The sequence below is a fragment of the Diadema setosum genome, chromosome 11, assembly GCF_964275005.1.
Source record: "Diadema setosum chromosome 11, eeDiaSeto1, whole genome shotgun sequence".
NCBI lineage: Eukaryota > Metazoa > Echinodermata > Echinoidea > Diadematoida > Diadematidae > Diadema > Diadema setosum.
The window spans coordinates 21,955,804-21,975,146 of record NC_092695.1 but is presented as its reverse complement, the minus strand read 5'-3'; the positions used below and the strand labels follow the sequence as shown (position 1 = coordinate 21,975,146).

General features: G+C 41.0%; 1 protein-coding gene across 1 annotated transcript in view; it reads left to right on the top strand.

The window, feature by feature from the left end:
- LOC140235524 (uncharacterized) overlaps positions 1-15,452 on the top strand; it is a 60,884-nt gene extending 45,432 nt beyond the window's left edge. Inside the window, exons 15-16 of the mRNA XM_072315547.1 lie at positions 896-5,582; positions 15,262-15,452. Of these exons, the coding sequence (XP_072171648.1) occupies positions 896-5,582; positions 15,262-15,426 (4,852 nt within the window). The 3' untranslated portion in view covers positions 15,427-15,452. The remainder of the gene's footprint in view (positions 1-895; positions 5,583-15,261) is intronic.
- The last annotated feature ends 3,891 nt before the right edge of the window (positions 15,453-19,343 follow it).

The window sequence follows — 19,343 nt, the reverse complement described above, 5'->3', positions numbered from 1 at the left end:
CTGCTTTTGTGATGAAGAACAGACTCTGTGGCCATGTGGCAAGACTAAGAAAAGATTCAGTTTCTTTTTTCTTACACCCATGCAAGGAAAAGACATGTAATTTGATGGTATTTTTCCTGAGGAAATTTGAGTTGTATTGCACATTGAATAAAAAGAACAAAAGACTGACACAGAAAACAGAGACCAGAAGGATCGGAAGATGAGGCTTATGAAAGGGTTTGTATAGTATTGATGGAGATGAGGATTGAGCTTTTAAAATTTTGCAAGATACTGAGGAACCCCTTATGAAATACTACAGAGCATACCATTTCAAGAGGAATTCAAAGTTTATGTGATGAAAATAATTTTTGCAATGGCTGAGATATCCAAAAAACAAAGTAAAACAAAGTGATCCTAATAAAAGGTGGGTCCCACCTTTTATTAGGATTACTCTGTTTGGAATATCTCAGCCATTTCAGAACCAATTTTCATCAAATAAACTTTGAATTCCTTTTAGAATTATATGCTCTTTTTATATTTCATACTAGGTTTCTCATTATCTCAAAAAATAATCATCAAAACACTTTGGAAACCTGAAGCCTCATCTCGACCAAAACTGTACCATCCCTTTAAAGGATTCAGCTGATATTTAGATTGCCATTATGCATCATATTTTCTCCACTTTCTTCAAATAAGCTTCAAATAAGCTGATTCTACGTGTACAAATCCTGGTTAGCCTTGTAAAATATCCTTGGTTTTACACATCAGGCTTACATGTCCCACAAAAGCATAACCTTGCAATACAGTTTGACATAGAGGAATAATTTAGAGAAAGTAATCAGAAACTGTGATGGGGTCCCCATGAATGGTAACTGGTAAGTGTGAACACAGTTTGTTTTTTTTCTATTTGTCACAGGGTAAAGATGGCAGACAGGCTGCAAGAGGAGCTTGACTCGCCCAACGCGGATGATGGGGAGGGCACGGATGAAGCCAGCCTGGCCTCAGACCAAGACCTCAAGATCGAAGGCAAGATGGAGACCTGGCAGGATGATGTTGGGGATGGCATTGAGTCGCTTCCAGGATCAGAGGATAACTCGCAGTCGGAGGAGAAGAGTTCTGGACATGATGAGGACGCCGCCAGCCCAGTGCTAGCAGAAATCTCATCTCTACTGAGCAATGGAATGCCCAGTCCCGACAGTGATACAAAGGTGTCCGGCCTGAAAAGCAAGCTTGGGATTGAGGTGCTCAAGAAGAAGAGCCCCAAGTCCACCGAAGGGAAGAAGCGAGAGAAGTCCCTGACAGAGGGCATCAGCAAAAAGATCTTCAGGTCCATCACGGGCATGAAATTCAATGTGAGGGACACCGTGGCCACAAATGACTCAGACAATGTGAGCGGCACAGACCTGAAGCTTCTCCGGTCCTCTCCCCTGCACGAGAGCAGTATGCAGGAAGGGGAGACGGATGACAGGAATGCCACCGAGAGCAGCCCCCAGGACGGCGAACCAGAGAGGCCAAATTCCAGGTTGAGAGCGAGAGACTCTATCCTGGTCCAGCACCGCAAGCGGAGTCCCAGACTCAAGCGGAGGCGCGACAGTGATGAAAGTGATGACTCGCTTCAGGATGTTGAAGGACATTCTAAGAGCATTGACAGCGACGTCATAGATTTGACGGGAGTGGGAGACTATGACTTTGACTCTGACTTATCCCGCTCGGGTTCATTACCGGGCAGTGGCGATAGCCAAGGAGATGAAGATGTGTTCATAGAAAACGGAGTAGACATTGAAGCAGATGTAGAATGCAGAGCAAACAGTATAGATGATGATGATGTCACATTGGATATTAAAGTGAACCTGAGTGGTTCTAGTGATGGAGCATCAGATGCTGAAGACAATCAAGCTGTCAAATCTGATGATGATGATGATGATGATGATGAAGTGGTGTTACCAGATGAGAGTATGGAACACATAAAAGTGCATGATGAAAGTGACACTGAACTAAGGGTAGGAGTGGAAGATGACAGGGACATTGGTGAGGAAGATGATGTACCTGTGTCGATGATTGACATGCCGTCACCCGAGCCAACTCTGAGATCTCCCTTGGATGTTTCTGACGAAGCTCATGGCATGCAGTTAGCGGCGCTGGTTGCCCTTAGTGCCAGTATGGAAGAAGTTGACCAGCCCCGTCAAGCTGCAGCAAAAGGTCCGGACATTGAATGCGAATCTGACTCGGGCAACGAGACCATCTCATCAGAAATAGATAACAATAATGTGGACCATGTCGGAATGAGTCCATCACCAAGAGACTATGCACACATGTCCAGAGTAACGGCCCCCTATTCTTTGCAGTCGAGCATGGAACTCGATGATAGCAGCGCCCCTTTCCTCAAAGATGAAGAAGCCTTTGAACCAGGCAGTGCGGCAGCATTCTGTGCCACGAGCTCGGACAATGAGAGCACCTCAACTTTGCATGGCAGCAGTCCCAACCTGACTGCAATTGATGCTGCAGAGGACAATACACTGTCGCCGGCACCCAGAGACTTCAACAACATCGACTTGTCATCTCTAGAACCAGCAGAAGTCAGTACTCCAGGGGAAGGTGATGACATTGAAGCTCTTATAGCATCTCTGGCTATTGCACCGCCACCTCCCATGGACACAGGGGAAATTGATGAAGAGCTTCTGCAAGCCATCCTTCCTCCTCCCACCTTCGAAGGGTTTGATGAAGGTGTCATAGAGGAGGTTCTGCCTCAGTCTCTGGTTGACGGAGCAGAGGAAAGCGACACAGATGAAAATCTGCCAGAATGTAACATCGGAAGCAGTGGTGAAAGTGGAGATCATGGGTCATTAGAACAGCCATCAAGCCCTCCTGGAGCTGATCTTTGTGAGCCAGACAATGAGATGATTGGCCATGATACCAGTGAAAACCTTTTGACACATTCCAAAGAGATGCCAATCTCTACACAAGATTTTGAAGACCAAGCAATTACTCCACCTGCTGCCTGTGAAGATGTCAGCAGTGGTGATATTGATGGAGAAGTTCATGATGGTTTTGATGCATTAAGAGATGAGGAAAGAATTTGTCATACAGAGGAGGAAGAGATCCAGGATGAAAGCGTGATTGAGGACATTGATGAGGATGCAGGCCTGAGAGAACTCCTGGAGTTATCAATGACTCCTGAGAAGGAATGTGACATTCCTGATGGAAGTGAAAGAAATGACACGAGACAAGATGCACTGAGTCCTACGGATGACATCTTGGAGTTGCTTACAGAAACAAGTGGAACTGAACATTTAGATGGGAAGAGCTTACTTGGTGAAAATGCAACCTCTCTGGAAAATTCACAGAGAGGATCAATGTCACCCAAATCCCCATCCAGTGAGGATGGGGACAATGACTTGGAGAATCTTGAAGTACACTACGACAGTTATGGACGACTAAGGGGCCAGCAGTCGCCGGAACAGAAGGTGGCCAATATTTTGGATGCAATCATTCTCGGCAGTATACCTCAGCAGTCACCCATGGTTTCATCGCCTGCTGCCTCCACCCCTAGTATTGGTGACCCAACGAGTAGCCCCATGGAAACGGAACCCAAGCTACGTGGCATTCAGCAGAGTAAGCTGCAGGGGAGTGTTGATAGTGGGTTTCATCAGCCGGACCCAGATCAGCTGTCTCTGACCTCACCCTCTGAATTTTCATCCTCAAGTAGCACAGACAGTGGCTTCCCCAGGGTTGATGCGAAGGAGGACTCCTCAATTTATGCTTTCTCAAAGGCGCCAAATCTACAGCTGAGCGGCGAGCAGGAAACCATCAAAAAGCCAGAGCCGAGTCGCGTCACCAAGCCCAAGATTCTTGGACCGAAACCAGCTGTACCTCCAAAACCCTCCCGACCTAAAGACCTCAATCTTAAGTTTAATGCCCATGTTGCGAACGCTGCATCAGAGAAACCATTACCAAAGCATCGGAAGTACTCTGCTCCTCAGGCCCCTCCACCACAGCCGCCCCCACGCAAGAGATACAAGGCACCGGGAATCGCGGCAAAGGCATCCAGGTTTGAGGGCCAGGGTGATAGTGAGTTAGGGGACGGATTTTCAACGTTACCAAAGTCTTTCTCTCCCCAGATCCCCAGCGATTTTGATTTTACTGACAGAGAAGAAGCCGCAGCTACTCTTTCTGTGGAGGCAAAAGTTCAACCTGACCTTGCTGATGTTAGTCAGAAAGATGGACCCGAGGGCAGTGAAAGCCCTGGTAGTAAAGACAGGCATTCAAAGAGTAAACAGCTGGCCCGAAGTCATACCTTTTCTGAATCCTCCCCTACTAAGGAGTCAGGCAAGCTGTATCCCTCACGGAAAGCTCCTCCTCCACCCCTTCCCAAGCCTAAGCTGAAGGAGGCAGCTGGCAAGTCTCCGTCTGCTACTTCATCAAAGTTAAAAGTGAGTTCCTCAGCATCAAACTCCCCTCAGGGTTCGGTGTCCAAGAAACCTTCATTCTCAGGCTCCCTATCAAAGTTGTTATCGCCGCATAGGAGCAGGACATGGGGCCAATTCAAGGACTCACTTCCTTTCAAGCAAGGCTCCTTTAAAGGGAGTGTCAGCAGTACTCGCTCAAAGTCTAAGACAAGAAAACCTCTGAAGGCCCTGTGGCCATCAGCCACGTGTGATGATGCAGGCGATGGTGACAGCAGTCAAACTCCTGAAGAGCAAAATGGAGTTCATGCATCAGTTGCAAGGGTTAGTGCTAATGGATTTCAGAGGTCGGAGTCGCTGGATATTGAGACCAGACCTACAAGTGACGTGGACACCAGAGTGCGCTCCTTCTCTCTGAACATGATGAAGAGTGCCAGCCTCGATTCTGCATCAGATTCAGACTTCGACACACCACAGGGGTCCCCCAACCTCAGCCAGAATGGCACCCTCAGGGGTCGCCCGTCCTCCTTGATCAGTCTAACGGAGAGCTATCCCCCCGCTCTGGGCAATCCTAAGCGGCCACCGCCCCCTCGCCCAACCAAAGCGCCGGTCACAAAGGCGGCAAGCCTCAGCAGACTGTCCACAAGGGTGTGCATGCCTCTGTCCCCGACATCCCCAGAACCTCTACCAAGCCCCTCCAGCAGTATGGAGATAGATATGAGTGCTGAGTCACCGTCACCACCTCCCTTGCCCTCCTCAGAGCCTCCTGTCTTTGGTGGACCAGAAAGGGACAGAACTGAACCGTCTGATGAGGACTCTCATGAGAACCAGGACCATGAGGCCTCTGCCATGGATGTCATCATGGCCATCGAGAGCAAGGAGTATGCCGGAGTGACTGCCATCAGTAGCGCCATGGCAGACATCACTCTCCTGGCAGAAGACATGGGGAGAAGCATATCCTCCATGGAGAGCCAACCCAACGCGCGCAGCTTCCGGCAGGCCAAAGACGCCCTCCTGTCGGAGGTCCGGGAGTTCACCAGCAACACCAAGATGGTGGTGAGCGCAGCCGGCCAGGGAGGTGAGCAGCTACGGGAGAGCACCAACAGCAGTATGCACACCCTGGCAAGGCTGTGCTCAGCCACACAGGCTGCCATGACCGTCATGACCTCCGCTACACAGGCGCAGAACTTGGGAAAGAAGGTATGAAGTGTTACATTTTTCAAAGTACATGTACATGTCTTTGTTTCTATCTGTATATATGTGTCTCTGTTTCGTCTTTTGTGCGTCTTAATTTTGCCACAATCAGGAAATCACATCGAGTGAGAAAAACAGTTTTGCCTACTATATACGCTATTTATTCAGCAAGTCCAATATTTCGCGAATCAGGACTTGCCAACAATTTCTCGTGTGGCTAAATTCACAATGGTGGAGTACAGTACTAAACATAGAAATGTATGCATGCACATCACATTCATGTCCGGATCAGAGTTAATGATTTCGCACATTTTTAAATTTGCGAAAATAAAAAACCTCACGAAATATTTGGCATATACAGTAGTTTCTGTCTTTTGTTCTCCATCAAATTTTGGTGTGTACTTCACATTATGAGGAGCTGTTGTGGCTACATATAAGTAAATGAGAGCATGAACTATAAATTATGTGGTCTTGGGTTCATGTCCCCTAGTGGCAGAGGATATGCCCCTTGTCAAGGCACTCTATCCTCATTGGCCGGACATTTGGAGGTAACTTAAATCTGTTAGTCCGGTGGTTGCTTGTATACAGACACTTCATTTTTTCCTTTGCAGCCAAACAAATTGATGTTCATTTTTGTACCATTTTTCTTCATTAGGTTAAATACACTTTATTGTGTATAATATTTGAACATCACCAACACATAGGCAGTAATTTTTAAAGACAAGTCATACATGGCACACTGGAGATACTGCTGACATATTTTGATGTCAAAGGAAGTCACTGAGAAATTGGAAGTTTTTGCAAAATGTTACTCATGAATGGTTCCTGACACTGCAAGCTTCCACATTTCCTGAATACTTTGGGCTGAGGGATGTGATTATTTGAAGAATTGTATCACTAATTTCAAAGTAAGTCCATCATCAGATAGAGGAAAATTAAACCTTTCCAGTAATACCTCATGTGTAACATAAGGAATATTCTAGAAGCTAATGATTAAAAATATCCTGTATTTTCTTATTATTTTCTTTGTTTTTAGCAGCTTTAATCACAAATATTTCAACTTATCAAGAATGGAGTCAGCTCATTTTACAATAATACTCTTCATATCCAAGTATTCAGACACACCTTGTTTGTAACAGCATGAAACTTTAGGTCACTGTGATTCTCTGTATTACAGCTTGCATTATGCACTTTTTATGCCTCCGCCACGAAGTGGTGCCGGAGGCATTATGTTTTCGGGTTGTCCGTCCGTACGTCCGTACGTCCGTCCGTACGGCCGTACGTACGTCCGTACGTACGTCCGTCTGCTTTCGTTTATGCGATAACTTGAGTAATATTTACTGGAATTTTACCAAACTTGGTCCAAGTATGAAGTATGATGGGGCAATTATTTGATTAGATTTTGGGTGAAATCGGCTGAAGGTCAAAGGTCAAAGGTCAAGGTCAAATCATGAAATTGTATCCGTTTACGCGATAACTCAAGACTGGATGGAGCAAATTTCACCAAACTTTGTGGGAGGATGATGTATGATGGGACAATTACTTGATTAGTTTTTCAGTGAAATCGGACAGAGGTCAAAGGTCAAAGATCAAGGTCAAATCCTAAAATTTATCTGTTTACGTGATAACTCAAAACTGGATGAAGCAGCTTTCACCAAACTTGGTTCAAGGATGACGTATGATGGGACAATTAGTTGAGTAGATTTTAGTGACATTGGCAAGAGGTCAAAGGTCAAAAGGTCAAGGTCAAATGCTACAAATGTTGCAATTTCCCCCATATCTATGCAATGCCCAAAGGTATTTTCTTGAAACTTGGTGTGGACATGTACTACTGCGTAAAGATTCTCCAGAGAGAGTTTCATGTCATAAGGTCAAAGGTCAAAAGGTCAAAGGTTAGGTGAAAATGTTGCAATATTACTTTTCTCTCAAATGCTTCAATGTATCTTTGTGGAACTTGGTACATATGCATGTACTGTCTGGCAGGGATTATCTAGGGAATTTAGGGGTCATGGGTCAGTAGTCAGGGGTCAAAGGTCAAGGTCAACTCCTCAAAATTTTACTATTTCCCTCATATACTAGTATATGCAATGCTTGCATTATTAGTTTCAAAACTTAATACATGCATTACCTAATGGACATTCTCCGGGAAATTTCCAGCCAGAAGGTCAAAGGTTAAGGGTCAAAGGCCAGGTTTCAATGCCCCCCCAAAAAAAAAAAAAAAAAAATCTATTTTGTACCGTCATCACACTCTTTCTTCGTACCTTGGAAATTACTCATTGCATAAACTTTCCCAAAATTCCCCAAATATGTGTACGTGCACTCTTAGAAAATTATAGCAAACCCAGTTCAAGACATTTCTGACAAACCTGTCATTTCAATATTTTGCCAGTTATGTGAAACTGTCATGGATCACACATTGTGAAGACATTGTACTATACGCCTATTGGGAGAATCATGCATTATGGCGGAGGCATCAGTTGCCATAGCGACATTTCTAGTCATTTGTCTGTTGCCTTGTTAATACTTGTCATTCGTTCAGCCAGAATGTATTAGAAGTGTAAATTGTGCATTACTTGATGGACCTTAGCTGCTTTCAAAACTAAAATTGCTGCTCTGTCCTGCGTTGCTTCAACATGATCATTATCTTTTTTTTTTTTGTTGTTGTTGTTTTGTGTGGGGTTTTTTTTTGGTGGGGGGTTGTGGGTTGTTGTTGTTGTTGTTGTTTTTTTTTTGGGGGGGGGGAGGGGTGACAGGCTATCATTTATATCACACAATGTCAGAGTATGTTGTTGATAGCAAAATGGCCTTCTCACAATTTCTTTAAATTGACAACATCTTTTAGCAATGTCTTGCCATACAATCTATACAAAATTCCACAAAGACAGAAAAATCAGATGGCACAGCCTGTTGTCCTCTGGAAGACATGTAACTGAAACACTGATGTGGTTATGTCAGATGGTACATTCCAGCGGGGTTTTTCCTTCTTTTTTTTTTTTTTTTTTTTTTTTTTAACAGATAGAAAGTGATATAAGTTTGTGGTTTGGTTATCATAATGTTGACTAAGAAGACAATATGTCAAAGTCAAGCCTTCACTACTATCATAAGTCGTCTGCGCAGCATTAACTTAGCTTGTGTCATGTTCACACTCCCAACTCAGGCAATGGCTAGCCAGCTTCGCATATTCAGGTCAAACAAAAAAACTGCAATTAGCTACAGTACACTAAAAACATCATAGGCATGTTATTTATAGCCTTGTCATAAATTTACATTACATTGAAACTTGCAATTTTCTCAACAACTTTGCTGCACTGCATTTCTACCTCGGAACTTTCTATAATAAGTTACATGGCTTGAAAAACAGAATGTTTTCGTAAAAGCGTTCAGGCGATGCAGTCTCAGAATAACATGGCATGCATGGACCTTACAGCAAATCATACAAAGAGTTAATGGAATGGTATAGTATTGGTTGAGGTGATGATTTAGACTAACTTATTGTGAAATACATTATACTTAGAAAACACTATGAAATGTTAAAGAGAGTACAATTCTAAAAGGAACTCAAAGTTCATTTGATGAAAAACAGCTTTGTTATGGATATCTCAGCTATTTCAAAACCAATTTTTGTCAAATAAACTTTAAATTCCTCTTAGAAGTATATGCTCTTTTATATTTCATAAAAGATTTCTCATCTAAAAAAGAAAAAAGATCATCAAAAACCATGGAAACCTGAGTCCCATCTCTACCAAAACTGTACCATAAACTGCACCATCCTTTTTATGATTACACAGGAAACCTAACAATATTTTGATTGCACATTCTCACAGTTATGATTAAACTAGTAAAAAAAAAAAAAAGAAGGAAATAATGGAATTGATACATGTCCATGCACGGAAATGCAAGTGAAAACAAATGAGAAACAAAACAAGATAAAACACCCCCAGAATGTTCCTACGCATATATTGTTTCTGTTCATAAACGGCAACTCTTTAACAATGAGTACTTAGCCATACGAGACTTTCCCAGCTGTCTTTGATATGATAGTACATCAAAAAGAAAAAAAAAAAAGAAGAAAAAGATGAAGAAAAGATTTCAATGTCGAGGGATCACCACGCATACTCTAACGAGGCACATCACTGATGACTCATTACGGTTTTGATGGATGCTTAGCCTTTTTAGTTCCCGATACATGTCTGACGTATAAGCTGTGGGAAAGCTTTCAGTTTGAATGGGATGACGAAACTATCTTGCTTCATCTACCACAATAAATGTGAAACCAGAACACTCGTTACACAATTTGTTCTTCTATTCATGAGAACCCAGACACTTGCACATCCATGTTCCACAACATGTGAAAGTGTTAGCCAAATTTGCTTTGTTTTGTTTACATTTGTTTTGTTAAGATTTTTTTTTTCTCATAGATTCAATGCCCGAATGGACGTTCAAAGAGAATATGTGAAGAGAGCAAGGAAGAATAGATTGTGGTCTTTTCATCAGCATTTCAGGAAACAAACATTTTCACTTTGAGGTGGCATTCCACTTCATCTGCAAATTGACTTTAATAAAGAAAGTAGAATTAGATGGTAGAAGGATAGATCATATATCACAGCAAGAAAAATTGAGCTTCAACCAACCTGTATACTTGATTGGCTGACATGAGAAAATTCATGGCAATATTGACTATCCTGTGCAATATCAAGGCTGAATTGAAGCATAAGTCTATTTTTTTGTGTGATATATCTTTCCCCAGCCAATAAAAGTTTTCTGTATCAGAACAATAGAATGTTCCTCTGGATTGGACTTCAAAAAAAAGGAAGAAACCGCTGCAAATAAAGAATATCAACAAAATCATAAAAACCATATCATTAGTTGATGATACTTCAACTGCAGCCTCTTCCCCATTAGTCATTGATACCAGACTATTAGTACGAGACTGCAATAATTTGATGCAAAAATACATCTTCACTTTGTTGATTTCGTGATAGCTAATAGGAACATGTCAGCAAAAAGAAAAGAAGTTTAGTGAGGATTTTTGTTCCATTCAGTTAGAGACTTGCGAAGTGATGGCATCATCACGACTGCCAATTTGAGTTTGTGCTTGTCAGTAAATATGAAAAATTGGGAAAATATCAAACTTTCCTATCATGAGTTCGATTTAGATTAAAGGGTGTGTACATTTCTGGTCGAGGTGAGGATTTAGCTTGTAATGTTTTGCGAGATATTCAGAAACCACTCTATGAGATGTCAAAGAGCATGCAATTCTAAGGGGTATCAAAAGTTTATTTGATGAAAATCGGTTTTGAAGTGGCTGAGATATCCAAAAACAACGTGAAACAAAGAGATCCTAATAAAGTTGTGGCATGTAGTCTTTTATTATTATCACTTTTTTTCATATCTCAACCATTTGAAAAACAATTTTCATCAAATAAACGTTGAATCCTTCTAAAAAGTACATGCTCTTTCATATTTCATAAGAGGTTTCTCATTATCTCACTTAGGAATGTAAAAAACATGAATCCCCACCTCAACCAGTACTGTACAGCCCCTTTAAGTTTCTACCACCATTCTGTCCATCTGATATTTGCCCCATTTATTACAAACCCGTTTGAAGGAGGTGTTGAATTGCACTTTGAGTATTCTTTAGTGCATATTTGGATTTCTTTTGACATAATTTATATTCATTGTTCCCCCAAAGTCACAAAATTTTATTGATTATTACATTTTCAGTGTACAGTAGAACCTTTTTACCAAGTCTGAATTGCATGTCTAACAGATGCAAATCCATCTGCCTTTGATCACCAGAGCCCTGTTGCGCAGATGTTGAGGTTAGTAAGTCAGAAAATCAAACATTAGTCTTTGAATGCTTAATTCTGATTGGCTAATGCCTGACTTAAGTCTGATTAAATTCTGCCTTATGTTTGATTGTGTATTTGCATGCAACAGGGCCCTGCTTGCATAACTCTGATTATAGTTTGTTTAGGAAGCACCCTTTCAACAGTGTTACATAGAGTGGCAAAGTAAAGATATCGGAAGAAGAAAGAGGGGTGGGGGAATGTGGGGGTGGGAGAGGGGGCGGAAATGGGAGGAGAGGGGGGGAAAAGAGTACCAGGGTTGTTACTTTTGAAGGTGTTTGTGCGAGACCTGTCAGTGACTGGTGGCTTATCAGCGCTTCCTCTTCTTCCTTCGTCCCTCTGGTCCTTTCCACGCTCCTCGTTCCCCTGAAATCAACTCTCGCAAATGTGCTGCTGTAGGTGAGGATAGGTGCCTCGGGTTGTTGAGCAACTCTTGGAGATTTTGAGTGTTGTCAACATAGGCAAAGATGGCCGACTTAGGATGTTAGACAACTTTCACAGTTTAAGTTTTGACTTAGATGGTCTTGACTGACTTTGGGATGTTAATAACTTGGGTAGGGACCCTGGGTAGAGAAGTTTCACATCATTGTGGACATCTGTGATAATGGATTCATTTCCACACACAGATTATATGAATTTGTAGATAATGATAATGATGATTTGCATTTTATGTAGCGCAAAATAATCTCAAAGATTCTCTCTCTGCTTGATTTCAAGTTTAGTGCTACCTCCAAAACAACTACCTCAAATCAAGCTCCAGTACTAACGGTCTGATTAAAAGTGTGAGTGATACTGATTACAATCATCAGTCCCCAACAATAGTGTTATCTTCACATCACCATGAAGTCCACTGGATTTCATTCTAATTGCACAAAAAAAAAAAAAAAAAAAAAAAAAAAAAACTGATGATGCTTAATTTTTGAAAAATTAGACAATGCATAGTTTTCATTGGCTCAGAAAATGTTAAAATCTTTGTGATCCTTGTATTTGCAAAGTCATTGTAGACCGTTTAACACTCTTGAGATTATTTAGATAAAGTGAGGTTAAACATTGAATTTGAGGGAAGATTTGTGTGCAAGCGAATGGTAGACTTGTGTGAGGTCATGGCTTAATTGCAACATCAAAACTGGCGTATTTGGCTGGTAGCTTTTTATTCTTCATGAAATGCCTATACGTGGAGAAACTGTAAAATTCTGTAATGATCCAACTTCTGTTTGTCTGAATTAAATGCAATAAATCATTCAACAAGCCTGCTTGTTTGAAGGTTACTGTATTCAATAAAGTCGAGATAAAATGGGAGTGGAATCTTTCTTTGTGTGGTCTAACCTCAAGATCTTAGTACCTTCAAGCTTTGCATTTTATGCTGCAGACATTTCCTTGAAAGATCAGGAATACCACCAAGTATTTGATTAAAGCCACCGCAAGATATGATCACAGATAAGCTCTCTCTCAATTCAATGCTTTTTTTTTTTTTTGACATTGAACGTGCAAAGCATTTTCATTTTCTTGAGACACATATTCCAATTGCACGAGTCATAAAAGCGACAGTCAGTATAGAAATACATTCCTATCAATGGTTCATGTTTGCCTTTTATTTAAGTCTGGGAATGTAGAGCAATACATTTTGGCAAACCAGGCATGACAGTCTATGCAAACATACTGTGATGGGGCACGTTACCAACTCCTATTCTTACCTTCTGGAGACGGTATGGTATGCAAAACAGTCATAAGTAGTGGCTAGACCATCATAGTATGACAGTCATCATGGAATGACACCCTTAGAGGTACAATGAGACATACATTTTAGACAGGTGCACTGTGGCCATGTGATCATGACTTTGACAATATTTGCCTCTCGTACCTTTCTATCCAAATGTAATTCACTGTGTGTGGCAAATCTGAGAGGTTGGATAGCTTTCTTCTTTATCTGTCATTTATAGTGTAGCATCATCGTCCCCATCCTGTCTCTCCATCATAAGTCAACCCTGACAGTATTCAAAGTTGGGATTTCAAACTGGCTTTCGGTGAAATCAGCATGTTACCTCACGTTGATGGCTCAAGACTTTCGTCTGTCATCGCAGTTTTATCAGAGAACTGCCAGAATCTCTTGGGTTCAGTGCTGACTAAGCATGTATACAAGTTATGGGCCAAACAGCCTTACTTCTCCATCATACCAAGGCCCATTCACACTTAACCCGTTGACGACTAGTCCCAAGTGTACTTGCACAGGTGTCTTTGGGAAATCCGCGTTGTAGCAAAATCAGCCCATCCTTAAAGGGAAAGTAAACCCAAAGAGCAATGTGGATTGAGTGAAAGCAGTAATATTAATAGAGCACATCAGTGAAAATTTGAGGAAAATCGGGCAATCGATGCAAAAGTTATGAATTTTTAAAGTTTTGGTGTTGCAACTGCTGGGTAAGGAGACTACTAGAGGTTATGACGTATGAGTGGACTACAATATAAAGAAAATAAAAAGGGAATTCAATGAAAATTCATTTTTCATGAAAATTACATATTCCATCAACTTGATACTGACATATGTTAGGGGTAGCACTTATTTCCCCTGCTTTCTGAAAGCGGTTAGTCAAGAACTCTTTCATTTCGCTAGAAAAGTGAATTTTTGTGGAATTCCTTTTATATTTCCTTTATATTGTGGTCCCTTCATACGTCATAACCTCTAGTAGTCTCCTCATCCAGCGGTTCCAACACCAAAACTTTAAAAATTCATAACTTTTGCATCGATTGTCCGATTTTCCTCAAACTTTCACTGATGTGTTCTACTAATGTTACTGCTTTTACTCAATCCACATTGCTCTTTGGGTTTGTCTTCCCTTTAACGGGTTAAGGAGAAATACTGCACACATTTTGTGTGGCATTTTGTGATGTGCACACAAATGCATCGCGAAATACCTCACAAAATATCGTGGTACATGTATTTAAGATCATGGTAATTTAAACTTTGTGCAAAATATGCATGCAAGTTTTGAGTGTGAATCATCTCTTGAAATAAACCGCCCCCCCCCCCCCCCCCCCCACCACCACCACCACACTGTGGCATATTTCTCATGTGATCGGACACACTTTCTGTACACTCAGACCAGAAATTCCACAGTATTTCATGAATGAGGATTGTACCAACTGACATAAGGCAGTATCAGTTACCGTGGTATTCTGCCAATAAGAACGGTAGTAACAAATTACCATGGTATATAATGCCATGGTAATTCAAATGTGAATGTACTTCTGAATGGATTTTCTTTTCTTTCTTTCTTTCTTTCTTCTTTTTTTGTGGGGGGAATTAGTGTGGTATTGGGAGGGGAAGTCTTGCCCAAGGGTGTAGCAGCCAACAATAGGTCAAGTATGACCAAGTTAGTCTTCAGTTCCCATTTATCTCATTTTTGGCCTTGTATTGGTATTTACGTATTAGATACCATCTCATTTATGTCGGTAAGAGGTTGAAAATAATAATGGAAGACTGTCATCTAAATAGCAACAAATAGGTCATGATCATTGTAGAATATTCTCATTCCTGCTTCTGTCCTTTATGTAGGCTTTTGTTTTCTTGTCACAACTATCAGGTGCTTACAGTGTGTATAGTCACATGAGATACTGTTTGGCATGCTACATGTATGCTTTTATTGTTCATAGCTAATTTCTCACTGAGTTTCCTTCTATTCTGGATGTCTCTTTTGCAATTTTCTCCCTGTCCAACAAAATGTTTCATTTTTTTTCTGTGTTTATATGTATTATTTTGTATTAGTTTGACCACCCTAATGACCACTTCAATTTCCTCTGATAGCTCTCCTCTCTCTTTCCCTCTTTCGTTGTATGAACAGGTCGAGGATGTGGCCAGGAATTTCAGCACCACCCTGCAGGCGGCCAACGAGGCCCACGGGAGACCCCTGGGAGATCCCAAGATGCAGCAGCTGCTCCGCAAGGCCCAGACAATGGCCGCCCTGCTGTCCGCCCTGATGAGGAGCCTCCGTATCCTGCAGCACTGACGGACCCTGGTCTCTCTCTGTTTCCCCCCCCCCCCCCCCCCCCAGGGAGCGCATCAGTCATCCTCGTTCATCCTTTGCCAAGTTAGCGACAAAGTCGGAAATGTTACCCCCCTCTCCGGCAGAATATGTGAATGTCACATGCAGCACTTGAGCTATGTGTTTTGTTGATAAGTTCAGAAAAAAAAAATATAATAAGGAAAAGGTCTGTTATATGTCGATGACCTTTTCCAATATTCTCACCAGAAATTTGGAATTATCAGATAGGAAAGCTGTTCCATTGTATGCTGATTGATTTGTCTTCTCATCATCAGTTTGACTTTTTGAGTAACTATGACAGACACATGGGTTTGTTTTTGTTTTGTTTTTATAAACAAGTCTTACTTGTATAGTTTAACTGTCAGCCTGATTCATTGAGGTTGAGTTCTTAATCACACATGATTTACCAGGTCAAGTGCCCGTTGGCAAGAAATTGGAGCCACACTCATTTTGAGACAAGAGCTCATGTTTCAGAGCACCGACATATGACTGGCTGATTCATGGTCTTGGCATTTTGACCATTCAACCGACCCGGTGATAAGAGATGGTTGTTTGAGTGAAATTGTCCTCTTTACTGAGACATACAGTTTGTAGCAGCAAAGTTGTATGAATCTGTGAAGTCAGAATCACTTGCACCCTTCCTCTGTCCTGGTTTTTATGATTACAATGAACTCTCAGTTTTTGTTTTGTTTTGTGTTTTCTTTTTGTTTGTTTTTAATGGTGCTTTGCCAGTATGGTATTTTCTGTATTCATCATGGCAGATACATCCTTAAACCATAGATTTGGGGTTAGCAAGAACAGAAACATGTGCAGCTATCACTTCTATGAGAGGCAATTCTATAGATCTCTCATATGGCTAGCGTTCTCTTTGCCGAGTTGCCTCGAAAAGAAATCAAATAGTGGATTTATTTGTCTGGACAAACAGTATACAGACCCTCTGTCCCCAGCTGTTCCTGTAGATAGCTATATTTCTTTATTTACATATCTCTGATCTATAGAAGCAAATGCTGTTAGCGCTGTTCAAATTCGAATCAGTTTGTTTGCTGGCAATTTCTGTGTATGGTTTCAAATACTGTGTGTAAAGCTCAGATTTGTGCGAGCCTTTTAATACTTAAGTTTTCTTTTCTTTCTTTTCATCTTCATTATTTTTAACCAGGCTGATGCACAAGTTCTTGTCCAAGTATGTAATGAGTGATGGAGAAAACAGTCTTTCTTTAAGTCGGATGATGACATGCTGACGGCATTACTGGAAATGTGACGTTTAGCTTTGCTGAGGATATTAGCATTGTTTATAACCCCCTATGGCATTTTTCCATCTTGCGTTCAGCACAAACATTTCAGAATAAGTGTTTTATGCATATTCTGGAGTTAATTTAGCATGATCAGAAATCCCAGTCACTTTGAAAAAAAAAAAAAAAAAAAAACCTATCCTTCGAATGGAGCTCGTAAATATGGTGTGAATCATACGTGTGGAACCCCATTCAGTTAAAGGAGAGGGGGAAAAAAGCATTTTGGCACTAGGTCAAGTGGGTGGGTTGTTAGCATCAGAGACGACAAGACATGGTGTCATGAAATCAAGTTGACATACATTTAGGGTATTCTGCTTTTCCTATCTCTCTGATGGGCTGACCAATCATCAGAAAGGTATTACATGGTAAATTAGATAATAAGCCCATGTAAAGAAAGTAAACTCTACCTCACTTTTATACATAGATAGGGCAATAATTAATGGATCGCTCTTGTAGGATTGGTTTGTGGGGGCCAAGGTCACCAAACTTCCCCCCCCCCCCCCTGTAAGGGGGAAAAATAACTATTTACACTTTTTGCAACGACTCTACTTCTTCTTCGATAGAACAAACAGGAGGAGTCTGAATCTGTTTCCCAAAATAAATCACTTGTCAATCCTTTCAAAGATTATAGAATGAATACAAAAGTTGTTTGCTTTTTCCATACTGAAACTACTGGCACCTTGGCCCACCGCAGAGATTTTTAGCCAGCCATCGCCACGGTGATGGGAGAAATATGTGGATGCGGAGGGTAAAGGCAAACACACCTCCGGTGTGCATTGGCTCTTGTAGGGACTGTTTGCGCTGTAATCTCGTACCCCGCTCACTCTGCCAGCAGAGAGGTGGGACGCTCCATCACGGCACGAGGTAGATAGATGGTGTTGGCCATGATATTGCAATAATCATTCCTTGCGTCACTCTCGAGTGTGTCAAAGATTGGATGGGAGGGGGTTTGAGAAGTTTCTCTCTCTTTTTGCCTTATTTGAGATATATGTATACATACATATATATCAGGGCTGAACGCTAACTTTTCTCTGTGGTGGCTCATTCAGGCCTCTAACGTCTTGAAATCTGAAAATTTGGTGTGCCAAAGAGGAATGAAGTGGCCCGAAATAAACAAAAATATAACAATGACTTTACATCTTAGTTGCCCAATCGGGCCACCAAAAGATAGCATTTCTGAAATTTATTTGGTGGCCCGACATCAATTTTTAGTGGCTCCAGGCCATTGGGCCACCGGGCCACCAGGCCACCACACTACTGGGTCACCACTTATGTCGAGCCCTGGATATATATCTAACATACACATATTTCTTAGGGAGTTGAATAAAATTGATAGACTTTCCTTCACATGAAAGAGGAAATAAGCAGGATTTGTCACCTTTGCATGTCAAAGGGATTGCTGTAATTATTTAACAGTAAAACATCAGTACTTCGCCCATCCTAGAAAGTGACTGTGTATTTGAACATCCTCCTTTAGCATGAGATGTTCATATCACAGGACATTTGTCTCTTCTCTGTTGTGTGAAGCATATGGGCATGGCATAGTTCGTTTCTTGTTTTGAAATATGATGTGTTTGAACTGAACGTTCAGGGACCTCCTGGTCTGCGCGTGTGAGATGAATACCTTGGACAATTTTCAATCTCTGCACCTTGAAAGTGAGAATATTTCTTTGAAAGAAAGAGATTCTAAGATATTTTTATATTCTTTGAGACATAATGGCAAGTGTGTACAGTGACTATTTTTTCATTATCATATTCTCATATTTAATCTCTCTATATCATGTAGAATATGTTATTGTAAGTATTAGAATCCTCATATATTTGCACAGTAACTAGGCAATGGTATATAGTTTGTTAGGCTGAATTTCTGTTCTGTCATGCATGTATCGTCTTTTTTTTAATCTTCTCGGCTGCTCAATTGTGCAAAAGAAATCACTTTGTTGTAAAAACTGATTTATTCTTATTCAATGCCCAGCTAGCTCTGCTTATGGCCCAACGCATGTCTTGAGATTCAGAGAATACTACTCTTGAATGCTAAATGACACATTTTGAAAATCTATTTCATTTTCACTGATTGGCACCTGTATGTATATATTGGCTTTATTTGTCACTGGAATATTTTTACATTCATAAACAGCGAAAATTCAGTTTTAAAGTACAGCAATTCTGCATCATAGAGCTGAAACTGCAATATTACTTCACCAGTGTATTCATCTATTTATATTTCCATTCCGTGTGTAGATCAACGGGCTGTCTGTTTATTTTATGTGTGAATTGTGTATCGAAATAATTTCTACAGCGATAGCAAAGTATATTACAATATGATATTAGATCTTACAAATTTTTATTTTGCATAATATATCATTATATGTACTTTTGCTGTGAAGCATACAATCAAATCAAGTACTCTGCAAAATTTTATTTCTTTAGTTACATGTGTCCACTTTTGAATTATCTTCAAGTCAGGTACTTAATTTGCGGCAGCTAGACTTTATTCTGTTTAATTTATTGGTCAATCAGGTATGTGGCAAAAGTTGTTTGGACTTGCAGATCATGGAATAGTGTGAGAGTTTTTTATCTGTTTTTATGCTC